Below are 23,106 nucleotides of genomic sequence, written 5' to 3'. Positions count from 1 at the left end.
GAGTGAGCCGAGACCACGCCATTGCACTCTAGCCTGGGCAACAGAGCAGGACTCCTTCTCAAAAAACGAAAACAAAAACAAACAAAAAAACTGAAGAGTTCCTTACAAGGAAGAAGCTCCTGAGAGTAAAGTGGAATTATGTCACTTTACCGTGACTTTCAACCCCAAGTAAACTAACAATCAGATTGCCTTCTGTTTTTAGATCCTTGCAGTTTTCCTATACATTATGATCATTCTCATAACAACGTTGCATCATGGAGAAAAAGGGAAGAGCATTAAAATCTCTTTCTGCCCTTCCACTTACTGCTGTGGGACTCTGAGCAAGTTCATTTTGCTGGGCCTTAGGTACCTCATTGTAAAATGAGAATGATTATGCTTTACAGGATTGTGGTGAAGATTAAGTAACATAATTTTTCACGCTTCTCAAGATGATCTGTGCATTCGCTGTGGGCTTAGGATTCTTTACCAGGAATGGACAAAGCCATAGAAGAAAAAAGCCATCTCCAGTATGTCACTTTAACTTGGAAATTGGTGGTGATGGAGCGGGAGTATTTTCTTATTTAAATTAAAACAGATATATTATGTGATTTCTACATTTACTTTCAAAGGAAACTTAGTACATTAAAGAAACATACTTTCTTTAATGCTTGGCCTGGGCAACTTTGAGTCATACCCTTGGAGCCCCTAGTATTCTCCCTTTGTCATAAGGAATGTTTCCATGGAAGAGACTGAGAAGCACTGGTGCATGAAAGCATCTGGCATAGTCTGTGCCATGTAGCACATTCTTATTTAACCTCCCATGTCTGTTTTATAAAGTATCCAACTGCATTTCCCTGGGACATGCTTGATCACGTCTCTTGGATGTGGCTAGCACTGAACTTGTCATGCATCCTCCAACCCCGATTCTCACCCTGTACTCCTTGCCTTAGTCATGGACAGCACCATCCATTGAGTTATGCAGATCAGGAACCAAGGCATCCTCCTTGGCCTTTCTCTTTCCTGCATATCCGTGTCCAAGCGTTCACATCTAATCGTGTCTACATTGCCACCTTCACATGTCTTGGGTGCATCTTTTGTCACTGTCAACAGCATCTTCGTCTCAGCTACCATCATCCCCTGCCTAGATGCCTATAATCACCTAGTCATTGGCCTCTTTCCAATCCATTCTCTATACTAAAGTGAATGTTCATCTTTCATTTCCTCAAAGCTGATCACTTCTTCCCGTTGCTCTTAGAATAACATGGTCCATGAGGCCTTTCATGGCCCAGCCTCCTACCCCATCTCAAACATTCTTCATCTGATTCTGGCAGCTGCAGCCACACCAGCTTTCTTTCTGTTCCTTCCTGGCACCATGATTTCTCCATCTAGAGCAGGCTGCTCTATCTGGAGCATTTCCCTTGGCCCCTACCCAGCCCCCCTCAGCTCAAAGATCTCTTCTTCAGAAAAGCCTTTTCCAACACCCCAATCAGGGACAATATTTACCATATGCTCTGATAGGAACTTGTCCCTTTTCTTCAGGAGGACTTATCTCAACTTGTGATCACACATTAAGTAATATCATCATTTGACAATGGTCTGAATGTCACACGAGTCTGTAAACTCTATCACAGCAACGGCTGGCTCTTTGGTTACCGTTATCTCCAGCCCCAACCAGTGCCTTTGACTGTGGACAGCGGATCCACAGTTGTCAGTGACAGCTGATGTCCAGATGGCTGAGTGCTTAGCCTGAGAACATCCACATTTCTCCTAATAGCTCAGGATCTTGGACCTCCAACTCCAGGGTTCTGCTCACTTCATCGCAGATCTTCCTTTAATGCTGTAGACCAGGTCTCTCTGCTTTAGTCTGTGGTTTAGAACACCTGGGAAACCTCATTTTGTCTGAGAGAAATCTGTTTTATTTATGTGGTTAAGTACAGAAGGGGAAAGCATCTCTTTACATTTGGATGGCTTTATGTCACCCAAATATCTGTAACAAACCCCATACTTAAAGCCCCCCTGCTTTACCTTACCTGTCCGGTCCTTTCCTACTGTGCTGCTTAGCAGATCTTTTCTTTTCCCCCTTTTTTTTTTTTTTGTTTGTTTGTTTGTTGTTGTTGTTGTTGTTGTTGTTTTGAGATAGAGTCTCCCTGTGCTGCCCAGGCTGGAGTGCAGTGGTGCAATCTCGCTCACTGCAACCTCTGCCTCATGGATTCAAGCAATTCTCCTGTTTCAGCCTCCCAAGTAGCTGGGACTACAGGCATGCGCCACCACTGCTGACTAATTTTTGTATTTTTAGTAGAGACAAGGTTTCACCATGTTGACCAGGCTGCTCTAAAACTCCTGACCTCAAATGATCCACCCACCTCAGCCTCCCAAAGTGCTGAGATTACAGGTGTGAACCACCATGCCTGACTCTGCTTAGCAGATCTTTTCACATCAGGCAGAACTTTCTAACCTAACTGCATGCAATTCCGTATCCCTTCTCCAGCCCTTCCCCAAGCTCTCTTCTGCGAAGAGAACATCTTTCTGCCTTCCTGCCACCATATCATGTCATCTGGTTTGACAAATAAAACTCTTCAACCCCCAAACACTGTTTCCATGTTTCCTGCACCCAGCTTTCCCCCTTGTCCTCCCATACAGCCTTCCTGCCACCACTTCCGTAGGTGCAGATTTATGTCTCTATTTTAGGATTAATATGTTCTCCGTCAGCTCTATGTGAGTGCATCCTAACCTAACATTTATTTTTCTCCCTCATACCAGTTAATTCATTATAATTTAAGAGAGGGAACTAGAATGTAACATTTTTAAAATAGTAAGTTCCAAAATATATAATTAGTGATTCTCAGCCGAGTCATGCCTGAAAATAACCCAGAGAGCTTTTTTATCACAATGGAGATGTCCTGGTCCTACCCTGGGCCTATGAAATTGGAATGGTTGGGCTGAGGCATCAGTGTTTTCCCAGTGTGGCAAAGTGACTTGACTAAGGTCACTTGACTCATGTCCCATAGCTTAGAGGGTGACAGAGTTAGAACCACAATCCTCATTTGCTTGCTTTCTTCCTAATTCTTCTTCATATTCTTTGGCTCCGTCTCAAAAAAAAAAAAAAAAAAAAACATATTCTTTGGACTAAATTCCGTTGAGGGCAGTGTGTGTTTAATATCTGTGTCTGAATTTGTCTGCATAAAGTAGTTTCCTTATTTTATAGCTGGTGATTTTCCCCTGAATATGTTTTCGAAGGCTGTGGAGGTTGAGTCAGTGTGTACCAGAGACTCCGCCATCTGCTAGAATAGCCTTCTTTCCTCCCCATGTTTGCCGGTGTCCCTCCTTCGAGGCACAGGCCTGCCTCTTGGGTAGCCCCTCACTTTCCCACTCCTGGGCTGTTTCTACTTGATGTGCCCCCCAGCGCACCCACTGTTCCCTCTTCCCTCCTCCAGCCCTGCTGCCACCTTCCCAAGCTCTCGACCTAGGTGCATGGCGGGGCCATGGCGGAGGTGCATTGGGTAACTGAATAGTTCCTTCTCTACTTGGCTGCTCCAGCTTGGAGCCTAAGAGAAAAAGGCAGTGGAGGGGCCGTGCCATGGAAGCCACCCCTACCTTTAGACAGTATCGCCTCCGGACCATGGGAGGCCACACCAGAGAGCTTCTCAGAAGGTATTTTCACACCATTTTTTAAAATAGTTGGAAAACAACGGAATCCTCAGTGAGGCCTGATCTCTATGAACTGGATCATTGAAACAGCAGTCCCTCCTGGGAGGAAGTGCCATGTTCAGGAAAGTTCAGTAAGACGTGAGGTTCGGCTGACATCCAAGGTGGTGTTTCTGGCATTGAATCTTAGTTCCTTTACTCAGTAGCAATGTGACTCTGACAAGTCGTTGAGCTTTTCTGTGCTACAGGTTCAACCATAAACCGGGGTTCAATTAAATAAGAATGCCTACCTTGGCTGGGCACGATGGCTTACGCCTGTAATCCCAGCACTTTGGGAGGCCAAGACCAGTGGATTATGAGGTCAGGAAATCGAGACCATCCTGGCTAAAACCATGAAACCCCCTCTCTACTAAAAATACAAAAATTAGCTGGGCACGGTGACCTGTGCCTGTAGTCCCAGCTACTCAGAAGGCTAAGGCAGGGGAATCACTTGAACCTGGGAGGCAGGAGTGGCAGTGAGCTGAGATCACGCCACTGTACTCCAGCCTGGGCAAGAGTGAGACTCTGTCTCAAAAAAAAAAAAAAAAAAAAAGAATACCTACCCTCTCATTCGTGATAATTTGAAGATTATTTGTTAACTTAAATGACATAATCTGATTAAAAGGCTTATGATAGTATCAAAACATATTAATCGGTATGTCTCATTAGCTCACATTAGCAAAGCACAATTTACAGAAGCTTTCTTGTACATTACATTGCCATATGTGTTAACATAGGATTCTTTAGAAGACAGCTTGGTTTCCTACTCACATCTGCTTCCCCGTTTGTCTTTTATTTGTAGCCCTGGAAAGGAAAATATCTATGAGGCAAAGCAGAGAAGAGCTGATAAAGCGAGGAGTCCTGAAGGAAATCTATGATAAAGGTAAGGAGGTTTGGTCTGCCGTCCACAGGCCAAAGAGTCATGCGTAGAATCTGCCTGCATATTTCTCGGTTCCATTTCGTTTCCTATATCACCATATATCAGGATTTGAACCATTAAAACTCCAGACAGTTCTGCAGAGAAAAGAGAACGTAACAGACAGTGCTGAAGCTATCAGCATTATATGAGACGAGGGAAACAAAACTCCCTTTTCTGAGCGTTGGAATCAAGCCATAGGAGGCTAAGCAAAATGATGTGGCCCCAGGAATGATGCAGGCACTGGTCGTGAGTCTGTCGTGTGCAAATACACACGACTGGGGTGCAGTCAGCTGTTTAGGCCCTTTCAGGCACTAGGGATTCCCAAGACAAATGTGAAAAATCCATACTCATCTAGGATTTCCTTAACATGTGTCTTTTTTTTTTTTTTTGGTGGTCCATATCCCACAACAGAATAAATTAAAGGAGATAAATTTGTGATGTGTAACTATGCATTTAAGATATTGTAAATGATAATATTACAGGCTTCAAATGCTCTGTAAATATGTCCACAGATATTTGCTGGTGAATACCACGTGTCCTTTGCTTATCGAATTATTGCCTTTAAATATGAACGTATGCAGTGATCTATATGGCATATCAAGTATCCTTCACTCCTCTTTTCTAAGAGCTTTGTGATATTTTATTTTACATATATATATGTTTTTTTTTTTTTTGAGACAGGGTCTTGCTCTATTGCCCAGGCTGGAGTGCAGTGGTGCGATCACGCTCACTGCAGCCTTGACCTCCCAGGTTCAAGGAATCCTCTCACCTCAGCCTCCTGAGTAGCTGAGACCACAGGTGTGCATCACCTCACCTGGTCAATTTTTGTATTTTTGTGCAGACAGGATCCCACTATGTTGCCCAGGCTGATCTCAAACTCCTGGGCTCAAGCAGTCTTCCCACCTCAGCCTCCCAAAGTGCTGGGATTACAGGCATGAGCCACCGCGCCCGGCCTTTGCAATTTTCAATTGAATTTGCATGAGTGCACCTTCTCTTCGTCCTCCTCCCTCCTCTTCTTCCTCCTCCCTTGTCTCCTTCTTCTCTCTCTCTCTCATTCTGAGGCCCGTACTCCCTCTGTTAGCGCTTTAAGTGAAATAACAGACTGTCACTTCCAATCTTGTTACAATCATCAACAGTGTCTATGTCAGGTCTCCTGATTATTTCAGGCAGGTGTTATCTTGTGGGCCAGATTATTAAATCACATAATATTCTACTTTAACGATCCATTCTGATAGTCAAAGTGCTCCTGGAATCTGCCGACACAGTCCGTTTACTGTGTTTTTGTAGGTCTTCTACATGCCTCGTGTGTTCTACTACAGCAAGGCAGGTTGTATTTCTGGGTTCTGGCACATGTTTCAGACTCTACTGTTTTGTGGGTTGGTTCTTATTCCTCTGGTGCATCTGACCTCCATCATTCCTGTCATGGGCCTTCCCCGTGGTACTTTTGAAGTATTTTCTCTTAGCACAAATTAGTAGCCTGAAATGCAAGCAAAAAGTGGCCTAGCTCTTGCCCTGCCCTGGTGGCAAGGCATAATGGAGGCAAGATGTGAAGATGCACGATTCCAAACTACGTTCTGTCATTATCAGAGCCTCCCGGGGTCAAGCAAGCCCTATGGTAAGCCAGCTTTATCCATCAACTTCTGTGTACGGCCATACCAGAATACCACTTTTTTGATGGATTAAGCTCTCCAGGGGAAAAGAATCCATACTTTTGTTGCATTTCTTCAATGTCTTGCTGCGTGTATGATCCCCCAAACCTCCCTTGTGTTTGTTGTTGTTGTTGTTGTTTTGAGACAGAGCCTCCCTCTATCTCCCAGGCTGGAGTGCAATGGCGCGATCTCAGCTCACTGAAACCTCCACCTCTTGGGTTCCAGTGATTCTCCTGCATCAGTCTCCTGAGTAGCTGGGACCACAGGTGTATACCATCATGCCTGGCTACTTTCTTTTTTTTTCTTTTTTTTTTTTTTTTTGTAGACATGGGGTTTCACCATGTTGGCCAGGCTGGTCTCAAACTCTTGACCTCAGGTGATCCACCCACCTTGGCCTCCCAAAGTGCTGGGATTACAGGCATGAGCCACCGTACCCAGCCCAACCCTTGTTCTGACTTTAAATCTCCATGCTTCATCATAAGCTCCTTTCCCCATATTCACCCCCCAGGAGAGATGGAAAATAAACTTAACTAAAGGTATAATATTATATAATAAGCACCCAAGTGCTCAAATAAATATTATTGTTACAGCCAAAATTTGTTCAGATCCAGTTAAACAATTCCTCTTCTCCCTCAGGAATATTCTGAAGTAGAGAATACATCTACTGTAGCATTTATTATTTCCATTACATCTAATAACTGGGATAAGGTAAGAATTGCCTAAGTGGCTTCCTGACTTATGAAAAGAAGTCACAAACTGTTGGAGCAAAAGCCTCATTTGATAGGGAAAGAAAGAGAAGGTCCCTGAGACTGGAGGGTCCCTGAGGCTGCTCTTAAGGAACTCCTGACTGTTGGTGCCCCAAGACCTCACCAACAGTTCCCCAAGAGCAGGCAATGTGCCTCTGTCACACTTGCTTCTTTCTCCATCAGCACACAGGGAGCTGACACAGGACCTGCACTCCGTTAGTGGCTGCAGGCCGGGTGCGGTGAGTCACGCCTGTAATCCCAGCACTTTAGGAGGCCAAGGTGGTGGATTACGTGAGGACAGGAGTTTGAGACCAGCCTGGCCAACATGGTGAAACCTTGTCTCTACTAAAAATACAAAAATTTGTCAGGTGTGGTGGCATGCACCTGTAGCCCCAGATACTTGGGAGGCTGAGGCAGGAGGATCACTTGAACCCAGGAGGTGGAGGTTGCAGTGAGTCAAGATTGTGCACTGTACTCTGGCCTGGGCAACAGAGCAAGACTCTGCCTCAATAAAGGAAATAAATAAATAGATAGATAGAAAGAAAGAAAGATAGATAGATAGATAGATAGATAGATAGATAGATAGATAGCTTAGTGATTGCAGAGGGAAGGACCAGTATAGTCCCCACCTGTCACTTGCCACCACAACTTCCTGTTTTACTTTGATCCTTGCACTTATCACTGTTTGCTCTTTCTGTTGTTTGTTGACTGACTTTCCTCACTAGCACATAAACTGTAGGAGAGCAGGGGCCTCAGAGGCTGCGATTCCCCAAGCCCCGAATCATGTCTGATATAGTTTAGATGCTCAAAAATGTTTACTGTTTGGATGATTGGAAGAGGAGAAGAAGAGACGGGTTAAATGAAAACTTCATTGCACATAGTAGTGTATAGTTTTGTGTTTTCTGTGGGATTTTCTGATAAAAGCATTCATTTTTTATCACCATGGATATTAATCTCATTGCCTTATATTATAGTATATCGACAGTTAGGAGCATGAGCCCTAGAATCAGATTCAATTCTAGTTCTACTGTTGACTAGCTGTGCGACTTCAATCAAGTTGCTTAACTTCTCTGTGCTTCTCTTTCTTTATCTGAAAGTATGGGTGATGGTGTGATGAGGATTACAGGAGATCGCGCATATGAAATAGAACAGTGACTTTTTTTATAACAGTGACTTTATAGCAATCTATAAATTCTCAATAAGGGTTAACATGCTGTGATTATTAGTCTCATCATCGTCATCATCGTCCTTTATATTTCCTTCAAACCCTTTATGTGCCTCATCCTAGGTGACCCTGTCAACAGGTCCAAGAAGTCAGAAGGGTAGACATCACTGTCCCCTTTTGTCTGAGGATTAAAAAAGTACAAAGATCTATGACCTCCTCAGAATGGCCTTCGTGTCAGTGTCCACCGAGAACCCACTCTTCTGTAGCTGAATTCGGTTCCACCTGGCTTTCCTCTTAGCCTCTAAGCAAGTCATTTTCCTGTCATTTGTTCTTCCCTTTCTATAATGTCATTCTTTTTCCTGTATCTGAGATTCTGGGGGGTAAAGCAAATAACATTTTATTGCCACAGCATGATGAACAGCAAATGGCAGAGACTGTAATTGTTTTCTTAAGTTGTTCGTTTCAAGAATAAATCTCATAGCTTTTGAACAACCGTTCCATGTTGCCTGGCTGGTAATTCCTCATTTTGCACCACCTCCTTGTGTTAGCACACATGACTCTAACTAGTTACCAGCAGCAAAATCGTTTCCACCAGAGATGCATGGACCCTGACAGCTGCCGCATTGATTCGTAATGACTGTGTCAGCCCATCCACCTGCATGCAGCCTCCAGGCCCCGCCTCTGTTTGTGCTGCAGTTATCCTGTTTGTGTGCACGATACTGCTAATGTGGTGGAAAATAATTTGTCTTTAGTGGGTAGGATTTTCCCTTCCAGTGCTTTTTACATTATTGATTTTGCTTGATAATGCCCCACTTGTTCATAGAAACCATGAAAATAAACTGTAGTGATTTGAGAATCATAATTATTTGGACGGAGCACACACAGAATTAATGAGGTTTTATTACTCTGACAGTTCTCAAAATTCTTTCCATTTTTCTTGGTGGGTTAAAATCCCAAACTGGTCAATGAATTTAATTCAGGCAAAATGAGAGCTTGGGTCTAAGAAAAATAATCTCAAATGTCGACTGAACTAGCGCAGAGATTCCTCATTTAACAGAGTGTGTTAGACAAGCAGAGCGTAGTTATTCGACAGTTTTCTTTTATTGTTATTATTACTGGCTTCCATATTGAATCACATAATTTTACAGTCCAGAGATTTAGACAAAAGTTTTAGAATCAGAGGAAATAGTTTGATCTCTAGACATAATAGGCCAGGTAGGAATGCAACGCACTTTGAAAACCACATAAAAGGAAATTTTAAATTATGTTAGTTGTGATGGTAACACAGACGTAAAATTATAGGTTCTTTTTTTCCCATTTTCCCGATTTTCTACAATATGATTGTCTTATAAAGAACACAACTTAAACATTAAGATGAACCGCCAACACTCTAAATAGTAAAAGTGTTAAACCAATTAATGGTGTAAAATAATCTGTAGTTCGACAGTTTATTTTTATTTATTCCTCAATCTTATGACCTATTTGCTTAAATTTGAACTTAATTTAAACAAACTAAACAAAGTTTAATTAAACAAAGTTGTCCTTGGCTCCTGGACTACTGCATGTATTTATTCATTCAACAAATTGGCACCAGGTGCTCCCTCCATGCCAAGGAGTTGTCTCAGTATGGAGCTACAGTGATAACCAAAATTGCAAAATCTTACCATTTCAGAGTTTACCTTCTACTCAGAAATAGGAAATAATACATATAGTATTTATTGCCAAGGAGTGATGAGCACTCTGAAGAAGAACGAAACAGCAGGGTAAGGAAATAAAGTCAAGAGAAGGGGGTTGTGATTTTAGGTCAATGCAATCATGGAGAACCTCTTGCAGGAGGTGATATTTTCACAGAGATCTAAATGAAGTGACCGAGTGACTCAAACAGGGGCATGGGCACCCAGATTCTGAAACCTGATCCTACTACGACTTTAAGGCAACTTGTAACTTCATTCATGAGCCCTTAAGTTCTTCAGATTGCCCCGGGATGTTTCTTTTCAATGAAGGCCTCTCTGTGGCATTTGCTTCTCTCTCATTACCAGGTAAATCAGAGCATGTCACTGCCTGCTCAAAGCCTGCAGTGGCTCCACATTTCACTCAGAAATTCCAGGTCTCTACAACAGCCTAAAGCCCTGCATGATCTGCCCCGCAACCCCTAACTTTTATTTTCACTCTCTTCATCCCTCTACAAATTCCCTTTCCCTAGTGCCACTTCAGCCCTGCTTCCTGGCCCTTGAGGTTTGTGTTGGCTGCACCGTCTTCCAGAAGCCTCTTCCCCCAGATATCCAGATGGCTGCTCCTCGTTCCCGGCGGAGGTGTCACCTTCTCAGTGTCACCTTCTCAGTGAAGCTTACTCTGCGACCACCAAGTTTAAAATTGCTGCCACCTTCTCTAAGTTCTTGGACCCCTTACCCTCCTTCTTCCTTTTTTTCTTCTATCTCCTATCGCCTTCCACCTTCAAACGCCTCTAAATTATCTATTTATTATGTTAATTTGTTCTTGTCTCTCTCTCCTCACTTCATAATCTCCACCAAGCAGGGCAGGGGTCTTCATCTAATTTGTTCCCTGTTGTAGCCCAAGTGTCTATAGCAGTGCCTGGGACAAAATCGATGTTCAGCAAATGCTAATAGAAAGCAGTGAATGCAGGCATGAGGTAATTTCTGCATGTTCACGTGACCTGGTTTATTCACTGCACTGGTGAAATCCAGAATACTAACAACACCGATCCCCCTTGTTTATTCAGTTTTATGGTCCATAAAACTTTACTACCAGTTATTTAAATAGGTGATATTATATTATGCATATATTTGTATACATGGATGCCAAATGCCCTACTTTCAGATAGTGTCTTTAAGTGTTATGGGAAAAATATAGCAATGTCAGTCAATAATATAGTCATCCCAAGGTGTACGCAAGGGATTGGTTCCAGAACCACCTCCCATACCAAATTTTGCACATACTCCAGGCCCATAGTCAGCCCTGTGAAACCCATGTATGCAGAACATCAGCCCCCCAAACACAGGTCTTTCAATCTGTGGTTGAAAAAAATTCACATACAAATGGACCTATGCAGCTCAAACCCGTGTCATTCAAGGATCAACTGTATATTGTTTGGCTGTTAGTAAAATAGTGATAATATTTCTCAGACTTAACAAGAATCTCAAGAAGTCACCTGGCTAGCTACTGATTATTCCAATGTAGACAGGAAGCAGCTGAAGCCAAGAAAGGTTACTGATGCAACCTAAGTCACAGCCAGTGCGTGTGAACTCTTAAAACCCCTGCTGAGATCATATGTTCTTCATTTGGGATTTATAGGGACACAGGAAAGCTATGCCCATTGGTTGTCAGAGAATCTTAATAAATATTGCTATTAGTGGCTGTTGCAAGTAATCTCTACAAATAAACATGATGCTATATTTGTAAAATGTTGGTAGTTGTGCTATTTCCATCACTGAATTTCTCTGTGAAGCCTCAATTCTATCACAATGTCACTCGCTTTGTGTAGTATGGGTATGTTTAATTCACATGGATGTATCTTTTGTTGGGAGGATGGGGAAAGAAAAGAAGACCAGTTCTCTACCATCCGATGAAATGGCATTGTCCCTGCATGTTGGACAATTCCACACCCTAAATGTGGCAGGCTGCAGTGAGATCATTGAGGCTGCCACAGCTCACCTAGCAGTTTCCACTGCAGTCCTACCTAGACCTGGGGGAAGAGGTAATCCCACAGGGAGGGGAAAAGAGATCAGGAGGGCATGTATCCTGCAAGGAAAGAATAAAACTGACGGCATGCCAGCGAGCAACTTTGCTTTCCACTGTGTGCTGGGAATTAGAGATAACATGCCACAGCAAGTAATAAAGTGCATTGAGGTATGTTGTTTTCCCTAATCAGGTTGGAGCAACATTTTGGAAGGTGTTATTTTTAATTATAAACACAAACAGAAGCTTTCTGAGATGGACAACTCTTTTACACAGGGGATCGCAGTTTTCCTCTTCTGACATTCAAGATGAAAAAGCCCGATATTTAAATTAAAAGGTCATCATATTTTAAAAATAAAAATAAAACTTCTCCTCTGTATTAGAGGAGACAAATGTAGACTCGAGCCTTCTTAAATCCCATAGTTTATCTGGTATTCCAGGTGCATAGACTTAAATCTTGACGTTTATAGGAAATGCTTTTCACAACCTTTCCCAGGCACTGTTGTTTGTCACATTTTTAGCTGTTTCTGATGTCTCACCTAGAAATGGCATTTTCTGAAAGCTGTGATTTGGAGTAACCATGTGAAAATGAAAAGAGTGTTTACTTTCAGCATCAACAACCTATAATCATTTGTGTAGCACCTAAGCACTTAATACAATAGGTTTACTTGGACTTGCTTTTTAAACAAAATCCACCTTTAAAAATGTAAAGGTGTTACATTAAGACAGATGGAAAGTGGCTTAAACAATAAGAATAAAGAGCAATTGTGATAAAAAGTTCTCTTAAGCAACACTGTTCTCTCAGAAAACCACTATCCCAAGCCTAAAGAATGAATGAAGTAATAATCATTATTATTGTAATGAGTAAGCATTCCCCTTAAATGTACTCATTCATTATATATTTGTGAGTACCTGTTGTGTTTCAGGCACCATTCTGGGCACCAGGAATACTAGGAAGGCCAAGCCAGGCATCTCTGGCTAATAGAACTTACAGTGCTGGTGATGGGTTTAGGCTGCTTGGCAGTTACAATGGAGAAAGGATAGGATTTTCAGGTGCATGTGGAAGCATCACTCACCCAGGTCTGGGGACTTAGGGAAGGCATCTTGGAAGGAGCAGTATCTTAGAGGAACCCTGCGGGGTGAGTAAGAATTATGCTGGAGAAGATCGGAGGGGTAAGGGAATGTTACAAGCCGAAGGGCCAGTACAGTTGGAGACACAGAGTCAGGAATAAATGAAGGGAAGGGGTAAGAGTGCCCAGCATGTCTGTAAGGAAAGGCAGAGTCAGGACAGATCATGCAGGCTGGAAAGTTATGTTCATTGTTTATTCTTCATCTTGAGAATGGTGAGGTGCTTTGGGAGGGTTTTCCACATAATCAGATTTGCAGCCTCATCACACTGCCTGCAGGGAGACTGACTTGCAAGGAGAGCAAGACATGAATCAGGGATACCAGCTAGCTGACTGTTGCTGGGATTCAGATGATGTGATGGTGGGTAGTGGGAAAAGAGTAGTAAGCGTGGGGAAAAAGAGAGGACTGGAGAGTTCTAGGAGGTGAGGTCAAAAGGGCCCTGTGACCACTTAGATTTGGGGAAGTGAGGAAAGGGAGTAGGCAGGGCTGAGACTTAGGATTTGGCCTTGGACGACTGGGTAGACCATTCCCTGAGCTGGGATCCCAAGAGAAGTGAGTTTAGGACACAAAACATTGTGATGATTTGTCTCCATTGAGTCTCAGATATCCAAATAGCTAAGTAGACCATTAAATATACAGACATGAAACTCAAGGGAGATCTGGGCTGGGCTGGGCTGGAGATGGTTTGGACTGGTCAGTGTATACATCCTGTAAAGTCATGTAAATTGATGGTATTTCTCAGAGAGAATGTAGAGTAGGAAAATAAGGTGGCCCTGATAGAAAACTCCATGGAACCCCAACATTTAATGTTTGGGGAGTAAAAAAATGATCTAGGAGTAAGAAGGACCCTCAAAAACTAAGAAGTGTTCAAAAAATAAGAGGGTTAACCAGAAATGTATAGCATTATGGAAGCCAAGGCAAGAGACTGTTGCTCAGCTGGAGGCAAAATTGCTCGCATGGTCAAATGCAGACACATCAGATAAGACAAGGAATGAGAAAACGATCAGGAATAAGAAGTGCCCTTTTGATTACGTTTATGCTATTATGTAGATTCTTCAGTTACCTGTGAAGCCAATATGCAGTCAGCAGGGTGTAAGTTAAGATGCTCTGGATGCAGGTAATAAAAAGGTTAAAGAGACTAAAACAATAAGCAAATTCAGAAAGTCCACAGGCTAATAATTTTTGTATGTTTGTCCTCTGAGGTATTCCAAATGCCTTCAACAATCTTAGAGTTTGTTGGTGCTCATTTCATATTTATTGCATGAAAGAATGAAACTCACATAATAAAGTCCAATGGTAGGGCAGCTCCAGGGCTGGTTCATTCATCAGCTGTATACCATGGCTAATGGATGCCATCCTCTGGCTGTAACTCCTCATGGTGACAAGATGGCTGCAGTAATTCCTGCATCACATGTGTATACCACAGTGTACAGGGAACAAACGAAGGCTATATCTTCTTGGCATCTTGACGATAGCATGAAAATTTTGCACCAAAGGTTTTTCAGGATTGCCCTCATGTCTCATAGATGAAAATTTGGGCAGATAACCACCAGATATTTTTCCCCTAATTTTGACAAATGTTTCCATAAACTTAAAGTATTACAAGTACAGTCAACTCCCTGAGTGCTGCTGCATAATGAAAATTCATATTGGAATATCCACCATGAAACCCCCCTTTCTAACTGCTTACCTGGACCCCTCCTGTGAACTCACGGCAGGGCAGGGTACATGGGGCATGGTGGGCATCACTGCCTCATCCACGTGTCCCCTGCCTTCCAATGCTTTATTACTCCCCAGTCACTGACATGCATTGACCTTTATAACTAGAAAGCAGCCAAACTTTGGGAATCTAGTAGCTGATGAAGGAAAAGCTGGAAATAGCTTAGAAAAAGGTTCCAGATTTCATGCTTTTGCCCCAGACTTGTGTAAAGTTAGACAAGTCAATGGGGCACGCCACCCCAATAATAATGTCCAAATGGACAGTACTCTTGTAGGAGTCCTGAGCCAGGGATTCCGGTTCTGGCTCCCTCGTGTTCTGTCTATGGAAGATACAGGGCATCTTTTCATCTCTCTAGACTCTGCTTTCTGATTGAATATAACCCCAGGACCCCAGCAAGGCCATGCTTTCCTTTGATCCCCTCTCGCTATTACCAGGCCCAAGCCTGGCTTGATTGAAGGCAGTCTGTTACCAACCGGGTGATCCTCCTAGAGTCTCTGGGAATCATTCCATCCTCCCATGGAATGATGAACTCTTCAGCTCCATTCTGGCCCTTGCCTGTCATCTCATAAAAGACATAATCGCATTTGGGCTTAAAGGACATCATCCAATGTGGGAAGTGAGGTCACCACCTGCTTAAAGCAGGTGCTCCATCAAGGTTAGCTCTGGTCTCCACCAGCCACCTGCTCTCCCTGCTCTTCTGCTTTCCTTTGATACTTTTCTCAAGCCCTCTTCACAATCCCCACCCCACCTCACTTCTGCTCAGGTAGAACCGAGATCCACTGAAGGCTCAGGACTCCTCCAAGGGCCACGTCTGCCTCTGTAGTTCTGTCTCACTGCTCTCAGGACTCCCGCTGTCCATGTGTGCCCTGGAGCTCATCCCCCATCCCAGCACTCCAGGTTTCCCACAACTGCCATTTCTCTAATAGGACTACAGTACACTGAGCCAGACACTCGTTATGGTGGAGATCAGTGTAGCAGCATCATTTTAACCTCTGTGTTCCAGAAATGGATTGACTTTTGCATACACGTAAGTCCCATGGTTGTGATTTTCAAGTCTACCTTGAGCGATGCTGTCCCGTAGAACTTTCAACTGGAACAGAAATGTTCTGTCATCTGCGTCGACCAATGCAGTCGCCTCTAGCTATGTGTGGTGGTGGAGCACTTAAAACGTGGTTACTCTGATTGAGGAACTGCTTTGTGAATTTTATTCAATTTTAATGAAGTTGAATACCACTACATGTGTCTAGTGAATGTCCTATTTGAGAGCCCAGCTTACAGAAACAGAGCTGTGCAAATTTTGAAATGGCCATCCCCTATAATTTCCCTCCCCCAACTCTAGCCACTTTTTTTTTGTTTTTTTAGATGGAGTTTCATTCTTGTTGCCCAGGCTGGAGTGCAATAGCACAATCTGGGCTCACTGCAACCACTACCTCCGTGGTTCAATCAATTCTCCTGCCTCAGCTTCCCAAGTATCTGGGATTACAGGCATGTGCCAACACACCCAGCTAATTTTTGTATTTTTAGTAGAGATGGGGTTTCATCATGTTGGCAAGGCTGGTCTTGAACTCCTGACCTCAGATGATCCGCTCACCTCGGCCTCCGAAAGTGCTAGGATTACAGGTGTGAGCCACCGCGCCCAGCCAACTCTAGCCTTTTCTAAAATCTTGAATGCTAGGCTCAGTTGGGCTACCCTATTAATGATGAAAGAGGCCCCTTGCACAATGATTGATTCTGTGAGATTCAGACTATCATATTCCATAAGAGAGAAACTGTGACATTGTGTTCATTTTCTATTCAATCTGTGCCCCAGTTGCATTTTTTATATCAAAATGCCCAGAAATAGCAAGATGGTAACTCCTCTTTCAGCTACAAACCTTGGAGTCAGAGTCATTATTTGGAAATAGTGGTCAGAGCCCTGATAGTTCATGAGGATACATCATCTGAGAACCAATGCACTTGGCGTGCAGACTGCTGAGGAGGCATAACCATACCTGGGAGACAGGCACCACACAATTCCATGTAATGAGGTGCTCAGGTTACCAGGAGGCTGAAGGCAGGGGAAGCAGCCCAGACTCCACATGAGCCATGGTTTATTGACCATGAGATGCAGTCAGTGGCAGCAGATACTAATGAATTCAGCAGGACACAGCTCCAGGGAAGTGCAGCTGAAACAAGCTACCCGGGGTCAATGTCTTTGCCACTCTTGTGATGGAAAGTCATTGCATCTCACCTATTTAATGTTTTAGGCAAAGGCTTCTCAGCAAGAGGAAAAGCCTATTAAAATCAAAATAGGATATTAAACTCAGAACAATAACCACAATAACAAAAAGCAAGAAGATCCTTTGAGTACAAAAACAGGTACCATTTCATTCCATGTGTGAAAATATCCACTCCAAGTAACAGAGAATCAATTAAATTCTGAGAATGAAAATAAATTTTGCACAGCTTTTCAAGGTAGTTGGATTCAGAAGGATTTTGTGAGATGCCTGCATGAGACAGAAAAGAACATCATGGCTCTTGCAAGATTGTTCTTGCATATATACTCGTCAGAATAATCCAAAGACTTGGCTGCAGGTAGGGGTAAGAAACTGAAAGATTCTCTGACTTGTGGATTCTGAAAATACAGGTTCCCTGGTCCTACAGAACCCTACAGCGTCTGCCTCAAATCCTGACAGTGCACAGAGACTTTTAAACACGTACACACACACACAAAATGACTTTTCCTCACTTGGAAAACTCCAGAAATGCCAAATAGCTAATGTATTCGGTTGGTACAAATATAATTGCAGCTTTAATTAAAAGTCATGGCAAAAATTGCAATTACTTTTGCACTGACTTAGTTTTTTGTTTTTTGTTTTTTTTCCAGGTAAGACTCTCAAGTCTTTTTAACCACCCAAGCATCAAATTATAGTAACACTCATTAGTAAATAGGCAACATTTAATAAGAATATATTGCTTTCTATGCTCTACATTTAAAATTCTTTAAAATGACAACTATGGCACCATGTAATCACACCAACTCCCTAAACTCAGGCAAACTGGAGAAAATATCTCCAACAGAGATCGACAAATGCCACAGAAACATTTCCAGTTTCTTAGGCTTAGAGCTTTTAATCCATCGAGGAAATCCTTAATCCTTAAATAAATTATTACTTAATTAACTGTTATTCAACACGTCATTTTACAGTATTTTACTGACTATCAGGGCAATTGGTAGCTTCGATTACAGTGATCTAAAAGGTCATTGGGATTAACGGAAGCTTTTTCAAAGCTCTGCATCTTGTTGCTAAAACGACACCTCTCTGAGATACAAAACAATGGCTATGCCCCTTAATGAGTGGATTTTTTTTCTAGTCACATAGAAAACATATATCAATGTCAAAAAAGTACATAAGACGAAGTCTCTATTTCAGCCTCACTAATGTTAGGACCACTAACACCAGAATGACACTTGTGTGGGAAGCACCTTAGACTTTCCATTTGAGATGCACAAAGGGCATGTCTGGGAAGCTAAAATGGGAACACAGAATTTGCTGAACAGCAGCTCTTGTCTCAGAGAGAAAAGGCAATTAGCAAATGCTTGCGTTAGGCTCCTCTTCTGTGTCTTCACAAGGATAATTATTTGCTTTAACATAAGGTGGCTCGACTTTTTTATTTTGCTAACTATAGCCATAGGTGATCATCAGTAAATTAAAATGTGTTTGAATTTTTGCAAGCATGCATGTGTAAATTCAACACATTTGCATTACCAAAAAAGATGCAGTGTAGCTAATTCTTCTTATCATTTTTAGTCTAAAATTGTCACATGGCACTTCACTTACATAATGTTTCTTTACAATGGAAGCATAAATGTCGTCATGGTTTCATGATGTTCATTATCCTCTGCTACAAGGACTAACAGTTAAGAGAGTTTGAGTTTTGTTAATGACAAGTACATGTCTTATTTATAAAGGATTCTATATTGTTCTTGCCATCCTTAAGGAATTAGAATTTCCAAATAAGTCATTTTAAGTTAAATCACATTCTCTCTCTCTCTCTCTCTCTCTCTCTTTCTTTCTCTCTCTCTCTCACCATATAGTACTAGTTCAGCATCTACTGAGCTAGGGACTTCACACAAGTTATTTAACTTTCTAATGTTCACTTTTCTCTAAACAATAAGAGTGATTTTGGTACTAACTTCATAGGATGGATGAGTGGAAAGAAGGAAGGAAGGAAGGAAGGAAGGAAGGAAGGAAGGAAGGAAGGAAGGAAGGAAGGAAGGAAGGAAGGAAGGAAGGAAAAAGTAAACACAGCCTGGCACATAGTAAGTTCTCTGAAATATTGTTTCAGAGGTTGTTATTATTACTATCATATATAAAAAGTCCACCATAATGCTGGACACCGAATATGCTCCAGCAATGTTTCTTTCTCCTTTCATTTCTTCCTCCCTCTCTACTGTGTACAGAGGCTTTTTATGCAGAGCACAGATTTCTAGATCTATGTGAAAACTTTACTTACAAGTTTTTAAAAAGTAAAAATATAAAATTTTATTTAGCCAACAATAAAGCAGAAAATTCATTCATTTACTTTCTAGTTCTTGCTGTAATAGGTCTAAACAGTATGTCAGACAAGAAAAAGAAAACCTGAATATAAAATGTTGTGCTGTGTTAGCTCATCTGATATTTCAGGATGATTTGCAAGTTTGGGTGGGGGCGCTTTTTCTTGTCTCTTCCAGCCCTAGAGAATACTTTGATCTGCAAGGAAGTCAGGCATCATCCAACACAGTCCTTTTCTTTTCAAGGAGCAGACACTAAGGTTCCCAGAAGTTAAGTGGCTTGTTGCAACCTAGTGATGGCCAGGATGATAACAGGGCTCTCCCTGTGCTCTGATAAAAGGGCTCCTTTCCACTGCAACTGCACTTCACCCCACCTGTCTCTCCTGAGAATAAATTAGAGCCGCTCATCAGCACACCTCTGTTAACTGAGGTTAGCAGGCCCCCCAGGAGAGCATGGTTTCTAACACCATCCTTTCTATCACCTGTCAATGCCTCCTTCAATTTCTTTTTACCTGAGGTGGAAAAAGCATTCTCTTCCCTTGAGTCTCCAGACTGTTAAGGATTTGAGGGGCCCTCTATTAGCACTCTTCTTCTGTCTCTGAGTTTCTGAACCATGTGAGAAATAAGACAAATGGGAGATCAAAGTAGGGGATCTCCTTTATCACTGGCAAAAGCTGGGCTGGAGGAAGTCATTGATGGGTCTGATCATGCTCCTCCCCCAGCCTTGACCTGGAATCAACCCCCCAACTGGGAAAGTCTGAATCTGGAATCAACACGGGTCCAGGGCAGGAGGGAAAGGATGGATTGGCTCCCACAGTGGAGACACAGGGGCCAGTGCTTATACCCAGCAAGAGGCAGCAGTGGAGAGGGGCAAGAGGGTAAGCAAGCATCAGGAGCCGTGGGGAAAATGTCTCCGAGTAGAAACCAGAGGAATGAGGAATGGGTTTCCCCTCTAACCAAACTATTATTGTTTGAATGCAACACGGCAGCATGCAATTGTTTTTGTATTTTTAAAAATAAGTGTAAGCATCTTGCAGGGGAAAAAAAGTGAACGATCATTAAGTTCTACATCATGCCAGATTCACTTCAGAGCTTTGCCAACCTGCACACATATTTCATTTTCATGTCATTGTAATCCACATATGCATACTGTCCTCCATTCCTGCTTTTGTAGTTGACATTATTTCAAACACAATTTCATGCATCCACATGACTCACATGGTCATTTCATTTGCATTTCTCTAATTCCTAGCAAGGTTTTGCACTTTACAAGTAGCACCTGGGACTTGATTTTTTATTTACCAGAACAAATACTGTTCCTACTTGGAAGAGTTTGTTCTTTTATTAGTTCTGTGTAGCACATATGTTTCCATTGTGCTGCTTTTGTTCTTCTATCTGGTGTACAGCATTTCCTTTTGCAAATTAAAAATCAAAAAGTTTTATGAGGAAGTCAGAACTATCCATCTGGCTTCCCTCTTGAACAACCCAAATAAATAAATAAATATATATATATATATTTGTTTCTACTATTCTATTTTTCCTGCTTTTTTATTCTGGTTTTAAAATTTTATTTTCAGTTTTTGGATCTGTATGAAATGTATTGCCATATTGGTTCAATATATAGATATAAAGCAATTCTTCATAGTCATATTCAATGGTTATTTATTAAATAAGGATGTCTTAGCTCACTAGAGATACATTTTAAACATGGGTTTTCAAAAATATAAACCATAATTCATATCATAGAAAATCAGATTTAGTGGTGAGCTTACATTCATTAATGTACTTTTGTTTTTCAGAATTAGAGTTGACACTTCTAAAAATCCTAAACTCCAGAGGGTCCTCAACCCTGAGCCTTTTCAGAACAAAATGTCCTTCCTTCATACAATATTTTACCAGATACGGTGGCTCATGCCTGTAATTTCAGCACTTTGGGAGACCGAGGCAGGAGGATCACTTGAGCCCAGGAGTTCAAGACCAGCCTTGGCAACATAGCAAGAACCCATCTCTAAAAAAAAAAAAGAAAAATTAGCCAGGCATGGTAGTGTGCACCTGTAGTCCCAGCTACTTGGGAGGCTGAAGTGGGAGGATCACTTGAACCTAGGAGGTAGAGTCTGCACTCCAGCCTGGGTGATGGAGCAAGACCCTGAGTGCAAGACATTGTCTGTTTGTCTATCTGTCTGTTTCTCTCTCGTTCTCTCTCTCTCTCTCTCTCTCTATATATATATATATATATGTATATATACACACACACACAGACATGCACACACATATATGTATGTGTGTATATATGTGTGTGTGCGTATATATATACACGTATCAGATATATATATCTATTTTTAAATAGAAACTTTTGTTACATGAGAGCCTGAAAGAATTCCTGTCACCCATTCTCCATAGTGACAGTCATCTATAAAAAACAACTTCAGTTAACCATGAGCTTTGAGAAAATGTAATTGAGCAGAAGTTGATATTGATCACCCCAAAACCAGGGAGTGTCCCTAAAGCAAAACAAAGAACAATAACGTAGCAACAAACCATTCTTTTAAGCCATTTGGACAAGATCCATTTGAGGTGTTTGACTCACGCCTCACTTATGGGAGGAGAGGCAGGCTGGGGTGTGGATAAGCTCCAGGGCCCTGGCAGCAGCCTACTGGGCAGTTGTTTCTATGAGTTTCTATGAGTATCATAATGAGCTAACAGCAAACCTCTGGCTTCTCCGTGAGGTCGTTGTGGGGGGTTGGAGGTTTCTGATACATGATGCACGTTGTCATCAACAGATGTTTGTATATTGAAATATTTTGTTCACTCTCTCTCATTTGGTGTTAACTTTGACTCTCCTAACATCTTTGTTTCTTATGCTTCACCAGAAAAGGAGAGTAAGGCTGGCACAATCTTGGTGGCCAGTTCTGTATCTTAGATCCATTGCTTTCTATGTCTCATGATTTAAAATTTATGACATTGACCTACACTGACGTCTGCATACTATTCTCTGCTGCTTCTGTAACCTGCTTCTACCTTGTTAGACATGTCTGCCTCTGAAACACATTTTTCTTTTCCACTTCTGCTCTCTCCAGCCCCATTGTCCTTTGTGCCAAATTCATATTCATGATCCACGGTTAGACAATGCAACCTCCTGCTTCCTCATACTCTCTGTCCCATGTTAGCCACACAGCCAGCATTTCCTGCCCTAAACCTCATCAGGATGAGGCACAATTACATTGCAGTTTCTCTTGGCTCCTTGACTCTTTATCCTTAATTCAGTGTTTTCTCAAAGTGTGGAACCCTGACCAACAAAAGGAGCACTAACATCACCCAAGGACTTGTTAGATGTGCACATTCTTGAGTCTCACCCAGAAACTACTAGGTCAGAAACTCTGGGGGTGGAGCCCAGCAATCTGTGTTTTAATAGCTTCCAGCGGGTTGCTATGCCAGCTACAGTTTGAGAACCACTGCCTTAACCCATGTCTTGTCCTGCCTTCTTTCTTCCTGCTGTGTGCATTTTACTAATTCTAGTAGGAAGCAGTTCATGATTGGAGGTTATTGCGTACCATTTTTCAAAGCCATTATCACAGATAACTTTAGAAGGTTATGTAAAACATCAGCATAATTTCCAACACTCAGTGAACACTGTCTCATCCACACTAACAAGATGGTGATGACCTAGCTAGATGGGGATACAAAAAATGCCTAAGCCTCACCTTAGTCGGGCAAGTTGCATTCTTCCTGGGGAGGTTTTTTTTAATAATATGAATTTTTAAATGCTGGTAAAGATGCTAATAAACATTATCGGTAGGCTGGACGCAGTGGCTCACACCTGTAATCCCAGCACTTTGGGAGGCCGAGGTGGGTGGATCGCTTGAGTCCAGGAGTTCCAGACCAGGCT

The 23,106-nt window shown here is 42.1% G+C and overlaps 1 protein-coding gene across 8 annotated transcripts in view; it reads left to right on the top strand.

The window, feature by feature from the left end:
* The window catches only part of PHACTR1 (phosphatase and actin regulator 1), a 585,520-nt gene that overhangs the window by 445,700 nt on the left and 116,714 nt on the right, over positions 1-23,106 (top strand). For all 8 annotated transcript variants that reach the window (XM_015135539.3, XM_028846699.2, XM_077998524.1 and 5 more), the window contains 1 exon segment: positions 4,466-4,546. In XM_015135539.3, the coding sequence (XP_014991025.1) occupies positions 4,466-4,546 (81 nt within the window).

Source organism: Macaca mulatta, chromosome 4, assembly GCF_049350105.2.
Source record: "Macaca mulatta isolate MMU2019108-1 chromosome 4, T2T-MMU8v2.0, whole genome shotgun sequence".
In the NCBI taxonomy this organism is placed as follows: domain Eukaryota; kingdom Metazoa; phylum Chordata; class Mammalia; order Primates; family Cercopithecidae; genus Macaca; species Macaca mulatta.
The sequence above is the reverse complement of the archived record's forward strand: the minus strand, read 5'-3'. Positions and strand labels throughout refer to the sequence as shown.